This window comes from Saccoglossus kowalevskii, chromosome 16, assembly GCF_978046115.1.
Source record: "Saccoglossus kowalevskii chromosome 16, keSacKowa6.1, whole genome shotgun sequence".
In the NCBI taxonomy this organism is placed as follows: Eukaryota; Metazoa; Hemichordata; class Enteropneusta; family Harrimaniidae; genus Saccoglossus; species Saccoglossus kowalevskii.
In genome coordinates this window covers 26,983,798-26,997,001 of record NC_140656.1, presented here as the reverse complement: position 1 = coordinate 26,997,001, position 13,204 = coordinate 26,983,798, and the positions used below count along the sequence as shown (strand labels likewise).

Here is a 13,204-nt window from a genome sequence, read left to right as displayed (position 1 = left end):
TCATCTCACTTGAGAATACACTTTCTGTTGTATTGACTACGTCTTGAATTACCGAAATTACAAGGTAAATAGATTAGATATAATAATACATGATTGCAAACATTACAGTAATTGTATGTTATATCATTGGCAAGGTAAAGATTAAAAATTATTAGGAATTAATATTATATTGTTGCTTAGTAGTATCCAATTTATGATCACATTTCTAGTTGCTTAAAGAGCAAATATGCAGATTAGTATACACATATCTTTGGAACAAAAACGAGGGGCAGCGATAGACGTCTAAAAAACACAGTTTCAAGGTAAGTTTTTTTGTGGGAAACATTATGCTGAACATAAGATGTGGTAGTGACTTGCCGAATGGGAATGTGACGGGGAACAATGTAGAGGTTGGGTTGTTAAAATAATAAGACTCGGAAGCCTGTTTGTGTGCCACAGTGAAAATAAAATTTATTTACATATACATACATATCACGTGAGCAGAAGAACCAGTCAGTTTAGGGGCAGACAATCATTTCTCATCGGATGGGGATAAATTAGCATAAAGCCTCAGCAAAATTAAAAATACCACTTGGAGACAAAGAATGACGTGATGTCCATCTAAGGAAAAGAAAGAGAAATGGCTCTATCCCTCTAAAAGAACCAATCCATTGTGATTTTTTGTTAGAGAGCAAATATTGTGTCCTAAAAGTCTAAATATTTATAGTTTGGCCTGAACATTTTAGGTTAAATTTTGTGTTTATGTACACATTAATTAATTAGCTAGTTACTTACTTACTTATTGCTAATGGTTTTTGGTTTTGTATTATTATTAAATAAATCACGTAGCACAATGTTCATATGTCTGTTTATGACTAGTAACTGGCAGGGATAACTGTAAATATTCGTCGCATATTTGATTACCCAAGAAATGCCATGACATCTTCATCTTCATCATCTAATTGTCTTCTTCTTCTTCCACTTCCTGACCTCAAGAATCTCATACCTGAATCTTCATCATCGTCATCATCAGCCCACTTTCTTCGACTGTATGGGCTTCTGTATGGACTTCTAGAAGAATCTTCATCTTCATCGTCTTTCTTTGATTTGCCTCCCAAAAGAGCCATTAAATCATCGTCTTCCTCCTTCTTCTCTTCTTCCACTTCCTCTTTTTTATCTTCCTCTTTCTCTTCTACTTTTTCGGGTTCAGTATCTTCTGATTTTGCTTCTGTATTTTCCTCCACTGACACTTCCTCTTTGTTTTTGTCCTGTTCTTCTTTTTCATCATCTTTTTTAGTTGCTCCTCCCCCTAAAAGAGCCATTATATCATCTTCCTCTGTCGTTTCGTCTTTTTTCTCTTCTGTCTCATCAGCCATTTCCTCTTCTTCCTTATCCTCTGTTTCATTATCTGCAATCCCCTCTTCTTCCTCCTCCTCTTTCCCATCCCCCTCTTCCTCCTCTTTTTCCTCCTCCTTTTCCTCCTCCTCCCCCTCTTCCTCTCCTGCAGCTTCTTCATCATCATTAGTTTTACTTCCACCTAAAAGAGCCATCAAATCTTCATCCTCAGTCTTTTCTTCAATCCTTTCTTCTACCTCTTCTTGTTGTTCTGATCCTCCCTTTCCTCCTCCAAGGAGAGCCATTAGATCATCCTCCTCACTCTTTTCTTCTGTCTTTTCTTCTATTTCTTCTTTTTGTTCTGACTCTTTCTTGCCCCCTCCAAGGAGAGCCATTAAATCATCTTCCTCGCTTTTTTCTTCTGTCGTTTCTTCTACATCTTCTGTTTGTTCCGATTCTCCTTTTCCTCCTCCAAGGAGAGCCATTAGTTCATCATCCTCACTCTTTTCTTCTGTCTTTTCTTCTATTTCTTCTTTTTGCTCTGACCCTTCCTTGCCCCCTCCAAGGAGAGCCATTAAATCATCTTCCTCGCTTTTTTCTTCCGTCTTTTCTTCTACATCTTCTGTTTGTTCCGATTCTCCTTTTCCTCCTCCAAGGAGAGCCATTAACTCATCATCTTCGCCCGTCTCCTTTTTCTTTTCTTCTTCTTCTTCCTCATCCCCTCCCTTTTCATTCTTCTCACCGTCATCATCTTCTGCCTCTGATCCTTCTGTATCTTCTTTTTTCTTTTCATCACCTTCTTCATCACTTTCAGCTTCTTTCTCATCATCTTCTTCCTCTTCCCCATCACTTGCTTTTGCATCATCTTCATCCACGGCAGCCTCTACAGTAACATCCTCTTTGGCCGCCACTTCTTCTTCTTTCACTAATAAGAATTATAATATCTCATATAAGTTACTTTTATTCAACTATATAAATTGTCCTTAATAAAATAATATAAAAAACATTCATATTATATAAAATAGCAGTGAGAATAGCAGGAACTAGTAGAAGATTTTGGCAGAGGCAAAAAATGTCAAAGTCAATGCTATCACATGCAACAGTTTATGATAAACCATCTGTGGATACAAAGAGGACATTGAAATATATCTGAAATACAGTCAATGGTTCTATATCAAATGTATCATCATGCATTTTGGTACATTTCAGGCACTTGCCTAAAGCATGTAAAACAAGGTTTTGGACAGAGAATTTGGTTAAGTACTAACTGTGTTGTCCAAAGGCTTGAATACATTTGACATATGTTGGATTTGTCTATTATTATATTATTGATATCATTTGTTTATGGTTTGAGAATAATGCTAGCCAAAATATCACACCATTTCAATGGATAAGTGATATCAGAGCATAATCTTTGGATCACATCACCGACTCTGCTTTTACATTTTATACATCTTAAATTAGCATAGTTACAAATTAATCTAGTTAAAATAAAATTTAGGTAAAATCATTTTACCATTGCATAATGTGCTTTTCGACGTGCGATGACGTTTGAGCAGTTATAAATGTTATATGGATGTGAATAATATGTACAATGGTTACATGATAAATACCAATATTACAATAATATCCCATGGAAGATACATGGTTATTGCCATCTTACATGCCCCTCTCGATTCTTGAAGAGAGGTTGCCTTCTGTTGGGTATTGTTTATATAAATATTATGACATGTGAGAAGCTTAATTTTCGCAGTAATTCACCAATGTATGTGTGCTAGGGAAAAAAGAATTATTGATTGTTTTCACTGTGGGCAGATGATCAAATGACTTACAGATTCTGTGATGATATATGATCATGCTAACAATGTGTTAATTTGTTAAAAATGCATGACGCACATACGCTTTTAGTTTATTTTATTTCAAATCCAAAAATACAAAATAATGACTCAATCTGAAAAGGGAACAATGTTTATCTGTGACACTTTAATCCAGGCAGATGACAGATGACAGTACAGATGACTACAAAATATCATTGTTCAGAAAGCACTGCACACAAAATACAATTACCAAAACAGAATAATCTGGAAGTTTCAATTCACTGTAACATATTCTGTATGTATATTTTGAATGGTTAAACATGATTAAAATACAAAAACTAAGAAATAAGAAAGTATAATTTGTGTTGCATATAATTTTTTTATTTTTGAAATCCTGCATGAATGTTATCACAGAATTAGATGATTGATGATATTCAAAATAATATAACAAGTAATATTCAATAAATTACAACAGGTAACGCTGTACATTGTCAGGACCACAAGACTATTCAGACTTACTCACACTTTCTAAAGTTTGATCTAGTATTCTTAACAAGCTGAGTAATTATCATACGTGTATGTTTATAAATGCATTATGGTTCATCTGAATAGCTCACAATTTAGAAGCAGTGTATGTCCAGTGGCCTCAATATATGACATGAGACCATCATTACATGGCTTATCTGAAGACTAACCAGTATATGTAAAAACTCTTCATCATTGGCGCAGTTTTTTTACTCATAAACAATGATTTTATATGGATGTTAGAAAATGAAATTCATTGAGTCAAGCAACCCCTATTCCATGATTGAAAAATAAAATTCTTTACTTCATTGCTTCTCCTAGTGGTGCACATACCTCCTCTGAATAATACTTACCTTAAGTCACCTCTATCACAAGGACAATCAGAAGAAGGTAAAATACAACATAGGTAAACTACACATGGCTTTCCCTGTATATGTAAGGTTGGGGGGGGGGGGTTAATAGCATAGGGTGTGGATGATCATTACATATGTTGGGCAGATCACAGTATAAGATGGAAAGATGGTCCACAAGGGGTAGGGAAGATCACAGCCTATGATTGGAAGATCATAACATAGGGCGGGGAAGGTAATTTATGCATACAGATTAACCATATATATATGTCTAGGATTGAAAGTAATCATCTAATTAGAGTGTAGGAAAAACATATGGAAGCTACTGATAATGACTCTTTAAAGAAACAATTTAAAGGAATCCAAAAGCAGGTGTAAATCAGAGTGTGCAATTATGTACAGTAACACAGAAACAAAAGTCGTGAAGTTATCCATGCTGTTAATTAAAGTCGAATGCCTTACCCTTATACTCACAAAATCAACACTAATGTTAATTTATTTATTTATCATGAACTTAAATTTACAAAATGTACTAATCAACCTGATTACTTAAATTGCTAGAAATCTGGACTGCACATCTCTCCCATCGAACAGTTCTAGTGGATATGTGTTACTAAATTAATTAATTAACATTAAAGTCATATTGAACAAAAAGTTAAAGGCCGTCCTCTATTGATAATGATCACTATAAGAAGTAAAAAATAAAGAAGGAAGCAAAAACAAAAAAATTAAACTCGCGACCTTCCACTTCCACTTGCAAAGCAAAGGCCCGAGCCATTACAATATGCAGTTCCCCCCCCCCCCTACAGACACTATATACACTTTTTTGTAAAAACAAATTTGAAATCTATATAGGCCAGCTATATCTACAGATTAACTATATATTTAAGTATGATAGCGGCTGAATATTATTGGAGTTATCACGCCCCTGACGGCGCCAGACGACAGGCATTATTGCAACAATACAGACATGTTATTTATCACATTCATTCACTGAATTATATTTTCATCAGAGTTGCAACACCGTCTGACCTGAACAGACCATTACAAAAACAATGGATTGAAAATTTATTTTTATGAATTTCTTCTACTTTTTTCGCTGTCTTTTATTATCACCCCAAGGGAGAGCTATTCAATCATCTGTCTTCTCCTCTTACAATTTATCTGATTCTTCTATGCATCATCATCCTCTTTCTTTCCTTTCTGCTCACTGTCATCAATGTTCATGTTAGTTTTTACTGTATCCCCTGTGTCTGCATCTTCCTTTTCCTCAACACATTGTTCATCTCTTTCCACATTTTCCTCATCTTCTCCTTCTTTTTCGACAGCAGTATCTACATTACTTTCAGCCTGTTCTTCTACCTCTTCTGATTCTCCCTCTTCTCCTCCAGGGACGGCCATTGAATCATCCTTCTCAGTTTTCTCCTCTTTCTTTTCTTCTTCCACTTTTTCAGATTCAGGTTCATCATTTTTCGTCCTGGCTTCATCTGTATCTGCTACTTCTGCATCTTGTGCTTTCATTTCTTCAGCGTTTTTCTCATATTTTTCTCCATCATCTTCAGCTACAGTGTTTACATTAGCTTCATCTACCCGATCCTCACTCTTTTTGTCTGTTGTTTCATCTACCTCCTCAGTTTGTTCTACTTCATCTTTTCCTCCACCGAGGAGAGCCATTAATTCATCATCCTCAGTGTTCGTCTCTTTCTTTTCTTCTTCCACATTTACTGATTCTTCTGTGCCTATTTCATAAGCCTTTTCCGTCTTTTCACCATCCGTATCTTTCGTCAATGTACTAGTATCTTCTATCCCTGCTTCTTCAGAATCTTTTGATTTCCTTTCCTTGTGCCCTTCTTCACTATGTTTCTCTTCTTTCAGAACACCTTCTGCATTTGCCTTTGCGTCATCTACTTCTTTTTCTCCATCATCATCAACTACAGTCTCTACACCGTCTTCCTCTTTAGCCTCTAGCTCTTCGTCCTCTTCTTTTACTAAATAAAAATTATAATATTTAAAATAGGTTGCTATTGTTAATTTTATGGCGTACTGTTAATTGATTTAACTCTAATAGATTTACTCTAATTAGTTTGACATCATATCATTTGCCCAAATAACAACATAGTTAAAGTGTAACTGAATTGGGCCAATTGACTTTTTTGTGTGCAAAAAATAATTATAAACAACATTATGAAAAAAAATCAAGTGAAAATGGTATATAAATTGGGTAAACAGTCAATGATATTCCAAAACCGGGCCACGCCCCCCTCTCCCGTCACCTTCGAGTTTTTTCGGCATTACGAGTGTTGCCGAAATGGCGCCACCAACGGGACCATAAAGCAGGAGATTGCTAGCAGACAAGATTGTTAACCATTTTCCATACGCAAGCGTTTAGTAAACCAGCATACAGTACAGTTCTCGCGAAAGCTTTGGCCTTTGTGGCTTCATTGTCGCCCCAGCATCGTATCATTGTGGCATCAGCTTCGCGTCATTGAAAATTGAAGCTGTGCTCGCCTCGCCTATTTTGTGGCATCATCGTGGCCTCAGGTTCGCAGTCTCATGGCATCAGCTTCAAAGTATTGTGACATGAGTATGACCTCATTATTTTCACACAGTAAAGGAAAACACAGTTCGATATATAATCGATTTGAAATTCAAGGCGGTAAGGGGAATAAAATAATAAAATAAAATAATCAAGAGTAAAATGACATTTTACTACAAAGATATCTTGTTGAATTATTTTAGTGTTGCGAGTATTGGGCACCAACAACTTTGTGAAGTAAATTACAATCGGCAAGGTGACGAGTGTCGTATTGGCTGCAAGGAAAATTGTGATAAATTTAAATCACACGATGCAATCGTCGTTCGGATACAACAAGATTTGCTATATACGAAATGAAACTGTTCTTGTTATAAAATTACCTTTTTTTCACTCATTTTATTTGCTGGTAAGAGAACCGATCCCATGCCCGGACTATTAATACGTGCAAAACCCACGTACGCTGCCTGGTGCGTCGGCGTTGTCGCCAGTCATCTTGATACAAAGTTCCAAAACAAGTGCGTACATTCCCACCTATGATTGAATGGTTGTGATGGCGTCGGTCTTTGATAAAATTTGACATCCAATTTTCAAAATTAAGTCACGATCAGCATGGACGTATTTGGTGACCAGCCGATGAACAATTTGAAAATTATGATTCACACGGAAGTCCTTCGATACTGAAAATCGTCGACCCCAGCCTAGTCTGGTTTATCTTATTTCCCAACTCACAAAACTGATTTGTATCTCAGCCCTGTTTTTTTTTCTTTTTTTGAACTGAGGTCAAATCCCATCCGTTTGTCAAAACATGGAGCTCCATGGTCAAAATATGCCGATGTTTTTTCAGTGAATAATTGTGAAGCCTGTCACAGCGCAAAAAAACTTAGTGAATCGACGCCGGAGATTGGATGGTACGACGAATATATGCTTTATTACAACATCATTGATTGGATGAGAGTCACCTGATCGGGGCACGACCTGGGTCACAGAACCATATTTGTCCGTATTATCGACAGAACTTTGCGAGAGAACCACACCCACATTTTCATCCATTTTTAGCGCGGAAGTTGCCAACAAATGTCAAAAAACTCATGAATTTTATGGATTCGAATAAAATAAAGCTAGCGATTGGCAAGACTGGTTAATAATATATCCCCCGATGTTCTTCGATTTTTTTTATTTCAAAGTGAGAAATGGATAGTTGAAGTTCCATCGATTTCAAGGCGACTATTCCACTGCAGCAATAACTCTACGCACTGTTGTAGTTTCGAGAGGTAAAAAAATATATAATAAATAGTACTTGTTTCATTATTTGGTTTTACAGCAAATTACGGAACATGATCCCGGTGAATTGCTATAAAAAAATGCTGATTGTGTTGAATGGCGGACGTCGGGACCGTTTGGAGAAACCAACGGGGATCGATATTCCAAACAAATTATTGGGACACGGTCGGTGGACCTTTCAAACAAATGAAATTATTAACGAAAGACGAGATTTTTCTAGATATATACGAACATATATATACCAAATATATGCAAAATTGACAAATACACAAAGACGTGTAATATTATGCTTTTATGGTCCTTGGCTTGTCTTCTCCTTGGGGGGAAACAACAATAATTCGAATTTACGGCATCAGTGGACCAAAGCCATCAAGAACACCAGGAAATATTGGAATGGACCTTCTCCTCATAACGTTATCTGCAGTGCCCGAATCATTTATCAGTACGTATCATTTACGCCCGAATCATTTATCAGTACAATTTCATTTGTTTCGATCTTGCAGTTGTAGGTATTCGCGTCCTACCGGACGCACACAAATTTACATTTTAGAGTGCAGATTTTCTAACATTATTGATACATTGTTCAGGTTTTTTTTTATAAAAATAACAACGTTAAGATTTTCGGTCACGATGTTCAAAACTCTGTGTCTGTGCCTTAACCGGGTGCCTGAATCGTCATGGTCATTTTGGGGAGGTACACGATCACCCACATCGCGTATTTTCTCGCAGGTTCAAACCTGTATGGGCCACTTTGTCTCTGGCACTGTAAAACAAAATCGTGACATCTCTCGTTGTCATCATATTCCTCGATCTCATAACTCTCGTCAGACGATGATAAGATAGATTCCGTGTCGCTTTCCGAGCACTGCATGCGTATAGCGGCCATTGTGAAACGATGACAAGTTTCCCCCGTGACGTCACAAATCACCCTTGCATGCTAATTAGGTTCTCTAGCTGAAGTCTCGTTCTGAGTCGGCCAAGAAATTGGACGTGGGCGTTTCCTTATCCAGAACTTTATTATTGATTGTTTATTTAATTTATGTACATTTTTCACTTGTTTTTTTTCATAATGTTGTTTATAAATAAATTTTGCACACAAAGAAAGTCAATTGTCCCAATTCAGTTACACTTTAAAGCAATTATATATATATGGTATCCATTTCTATTAATGTTTCCTATGAGGTATATAATTGTATCCGTACATATGGCACAAGCTATTCAAAGAAGGAAGTAGTAATTTTAATCACGAAATGGTTCTCGAATGATCGAAGTGTTACAAATTTACTATTATCCCATAAAAAATCATCCTTGGAGGACTCCACTGGATATGTCCTACCAAAGACAGTCTCGTCATAAATAAGTCATTGATAGAGGGCGCAAACTCATTAATCTAATCCCATATCAAGAAACTAAAATGTATTTCTTATACATTTATACAACTTAATTATTTGTCCATATTTATTACTTACTGTCTTGAAACCTGGGGTCACAAACTTTACTTGACCCTTCATTCTGCTCATACAGAAAAAAGTAACATGCAACTTTCTTAGAGCGCCATGCCCATACGAATGTACATTATCGTTACTATTAGTGTTAACATTATTATTATTATTATTATTATTATTATTATTATTATTATTATTATTATTATTATTATTATTATTATTATTCAGGTTATTGTTATTTGCTGATGTTCGCATTGTAAAACAATAATATCCAATAAATTGTACACTTATTTTGTTTCATTGCAAAAGATATTGGTAAAATTTGGAGAAACGTGCATTTGAAACTAAAGCCATTTAACGTGTTCTCTGTTGCACAAGTCTATATCGCTATGCATTCCATCATGAAATGCGCTCTAAACATCACGTGTGAAGATAAATTGCGTATAATTTGTAACGTTTCATCTATCGCACAAGACTACGAGAGTTAATATCGCTATGCATTCCATGACATGCGCTCTAAACATTACGTATAGATAGATGCGTATAATTTGTAAACATTTTGTCTTACCTTTTTATGCACCTGGAGATGAACATAAAATATGAGCCAGCGGTATAACAAAAATAAAATCAATGAAGTCCATGTTTACAACTACTAACTCAAAAATAATACTGTCCACGGCCAGTCACTTAAGCAAAAACAAGATTTGACAGAGATTCGCTGAACAAACATGGATCAATTTGCACTGTCGAATTAATTTATTTTTATCTACATGAGTACAGTACAGGGAATGGTGTGTTATGTTATTTCATGTAACTTGATGTAATCAAATTTCGTATCGTGTTGCTGCATATGTGAATGTAGTGGATTTATTACCACACTATAAGCCGAAAAACCAAAGGTACACAGCTTTGACAACAAAAAACATTTGATTGGGGTGACACAAACATTAAATGTAAATAAACATAACAACTATTACATTTACGTGTCTCGTTTCTGAAATGTGAAATTTACAAACTTAAGGATGTAGTAGAGGTTTTGTTCTTTGAGAATATCAAATTTCCACATTATCTTATAAGAAATATATAAAGCATGCATTCAACTAGTAATAAAAAAAACAATTGCAGTATTATAATATTGGGGTGGGTACATTCATGGGCTCGGTAAAATTTCTTATATTTATTATTTATTTATTTTCTTATTATTTATTATTTATTATTATTATATTTATTATAAGTGAACATATTTTCTTTTTAACTATCAAGAACAAAATGATACTCGTCTGCGATTGTGTTCAAATTACATATTAACTAGGGACCTGCAAATATCTGCCAGTTTTGATTTTTAATTTGTGTGCAGATACACTCGACGATTTGAGAATTAATACACAAATGATACTTATCAATGCGAAGTTTTAAACATTTTATATTGACTTTTCATAGTCACTCACGTCTTCTTGTCAGTTCTGGTAATCAAGCTTAAGCTAATTTTCAACCCCAAACAGATGTAACAAATGCTATCCGATCTATATATATTTATTTGTATATTTCTTAGCTGAACATTCCAAGTATTCATCTTCTTCTGAGGAAGTTTAACTTTAAGATAGCGCATATCAGGGTAATCTGCTAATTTCTGGTACTCGCTGACAAAGTTGGTGTTAATTTATGTTGTCCACATTAATGTATATTAATTAAGACAGTGACACTGTTAGTGTTTCCTGGATTAAGAATGTGTTGTGAATGAAAAACACTCTGAAACTCAAGATTGTTAAGTAGACACTTGTGTTGGTGAGCGGAAGTAATAATATATTATTATGTTCCTTATATATTATATGATGTAATGTCGAAAGCTCACAAATTCTGTTCTGATTCGACTCTCAGGTTTAAGTAGCGCCCTTTTTCGATGATGTGCTTCTGTGACGTAAGTGCTTGTTTTGTTTCATCCGAGGTCGTAATTTAACAGGAGGATTTAACTACACTCTAAAAGATCAACGACCACATATACACTCAACAACAACGTTCGTTTTCACTGGTCTACGTCATTCTGACGTCATAGAAACGTATAATCGTTAGAGGGCGCCCGACTTTGAGAAAGGAGTACTAGTATTGTTCTGGTCTGTTCATATTCTGGTCTGTTACATTATGATATGTATTGGATAGTTAATGATAAACTGATTAAGATGTGTTAGTGTATATTTAATAACGCCAATCGTTAATTTACCTGGTTCTTCGTCTACACTGTCTTCTCGACGGAACCTTTTTTTCGGTTTGGGAGTTGGATCATTGATTTTCAAAAACTGCCACAACTTTTCACTTTCTTTAGCCTTTTCGAAGTCTTCATAATCCTTGAGAAAGAAGATGTGTTTAAATACACCGTTCCTATAAAATCGCGCCCCTAGCGACTACGCGATTTTGATGTCACAGAGGCACTTTGTCGCTAGAGGGCGCGAGAAGCAGGAACAAGTTTATTTTTACATATTTATGTAAACGTTAGAAATATACAAAATTCATGTTGGACAATCCAAATTTAATAAAGGCGGTTTTGTTATTCAATCATTATTGAATTTACTTAGTAAATAAATCCCCAATGAGAAAAAAATCAAAGATGCAGACGACATAAAAAAAATCCCACAATTCAATGATGTCTCACTTCCTCTTCAATTAAGAAAGTAGATTGCCATTCATACGCTTTTCATTGAGCAGTTTTAACCAACGATTCAGCAAACTTTTGAAATTTCTATAACGTATCCCCCCCCTTAAAATGGCGCTTTCCCGCCTAAATTGTGCGTACGTATCGGTATGATTGACACATTTGGGGTCACAGTATGAGAGCTTCACTTTCACACCCGCTTCTTGTTTTCGTCACGTAAAAAAATATGCTTACTCCTAAATACTCGTCGTCTTTGAAGAACTGGGGAGGCTGTGGTTTCCCCTTTTTTGGCTTCTTAGTACACAGCTCCCACATTCCCTTCTTGATGTTTTCATCTACAGCAACATCAATCTTTTCATGGTCAACTCTGTTACCATCCAGAAGAAAATTCACGAGTTGTTGTCGTTTTCTAACCTGAAAAAATAATTAAGGATAAGTTAAAGCGCGGTGGTCGTCGCGCAGCGCGTGTTCGAATGTCATGTAAATAAACAATGTATTTTACATGCGTTGTATACGTCGCTATGAGTCCCATATCGAACAGGACGCGGCACGACGACTGCCACCCTTTAATACCAACAATACAAATGTTCGGACAATACACTGTGGATGACATGCATATGTTTACTGTCAGCTTTTCATCATATACTATAGACGATTTATATAGTTTATGTTTGTGATAATGCATGTTCGTATCAGTAATTCATTGCGCATGCGCATTTCCTAGTTCGCGAATAGGCGAACACACTTCGATTTACGATAATTCATAATTCAGATTATTTACTAATACACAAAATTGTAAGATCATACAAATAAATACAAACAGAACACTATAACACAGAATAATCCGTGGAATAAATAATGACGTCACCTTAAAAAAGATCCACATCATAAAAAAGAAAGATTTGTTATCAAATTGTATCATCTAAATTGTAATATGTAATGTAGATTATTTAAGATTATTATACTCATTTAATTTATTCAGGTCGTTTCATACCGAGATGCAATAAATGACCATCAGATAGGTGCACGTGGTAAATCATGTATGCCCGCGCCTTTCCGACTGAGGTAAACAAACATCCTTCGCACAACGGTACCGGAGGCGGCGGCACGAAATTTGGCATGAGGGGCGCGATTTGAAATCTAGACCCTCTGAAACGCTATTTCCTGCATTTTAAGGGGCAAATTTTGTTGACACAACGGGTTTCAGCTTGATGTTTCAACATTTATTCAGGTGAGCGACCGCCCCTTTACCCCTCCTGGTACCGCCGCCCCTGGTTACATACGTACAG

The 13,204-nt window shown here is 35.7% G+C and overlaps 1 protein-coding gene across 2 annotated transcripts in view; it reads right to left on the bottom strand.

Annotated features, from left to right (window-relative positions):
- Window positions 1-424: 424 nt before the first annotated feature.
- The window catches only part of LOC100376833 (uncharacterized), a 25,626-nt gene continuing 12,846 nt past the window's right edge, over window positions 425-13,204 (bottom strand). Inside the window, exons 2-4 of one of the 2 annotated variants that reach the window (XM_085491293.1) lie at window positions 12,150-12,329; window positions 11,487-11,610; window positions 425-2,239 (exon numbers count right to left, since the gene is read on the bottom strand). In XM_085491293.1, coding sequence (XP_085347419.1) covers window positions 900-2,239; window positions 11,487-11,610; window positions 12,150-12,329 — 1,644 coding nt within the window. In that variant the 3' untranslated portion in view covers window positions 425-899. The remainder of the gene's footprint in view (window positions 2,240-11,486; window positions 11,611-12,149; window positions 12,330-13,204) is intronic. The other variant, XM_085491294.1, reaches the window with a different exon arrangement.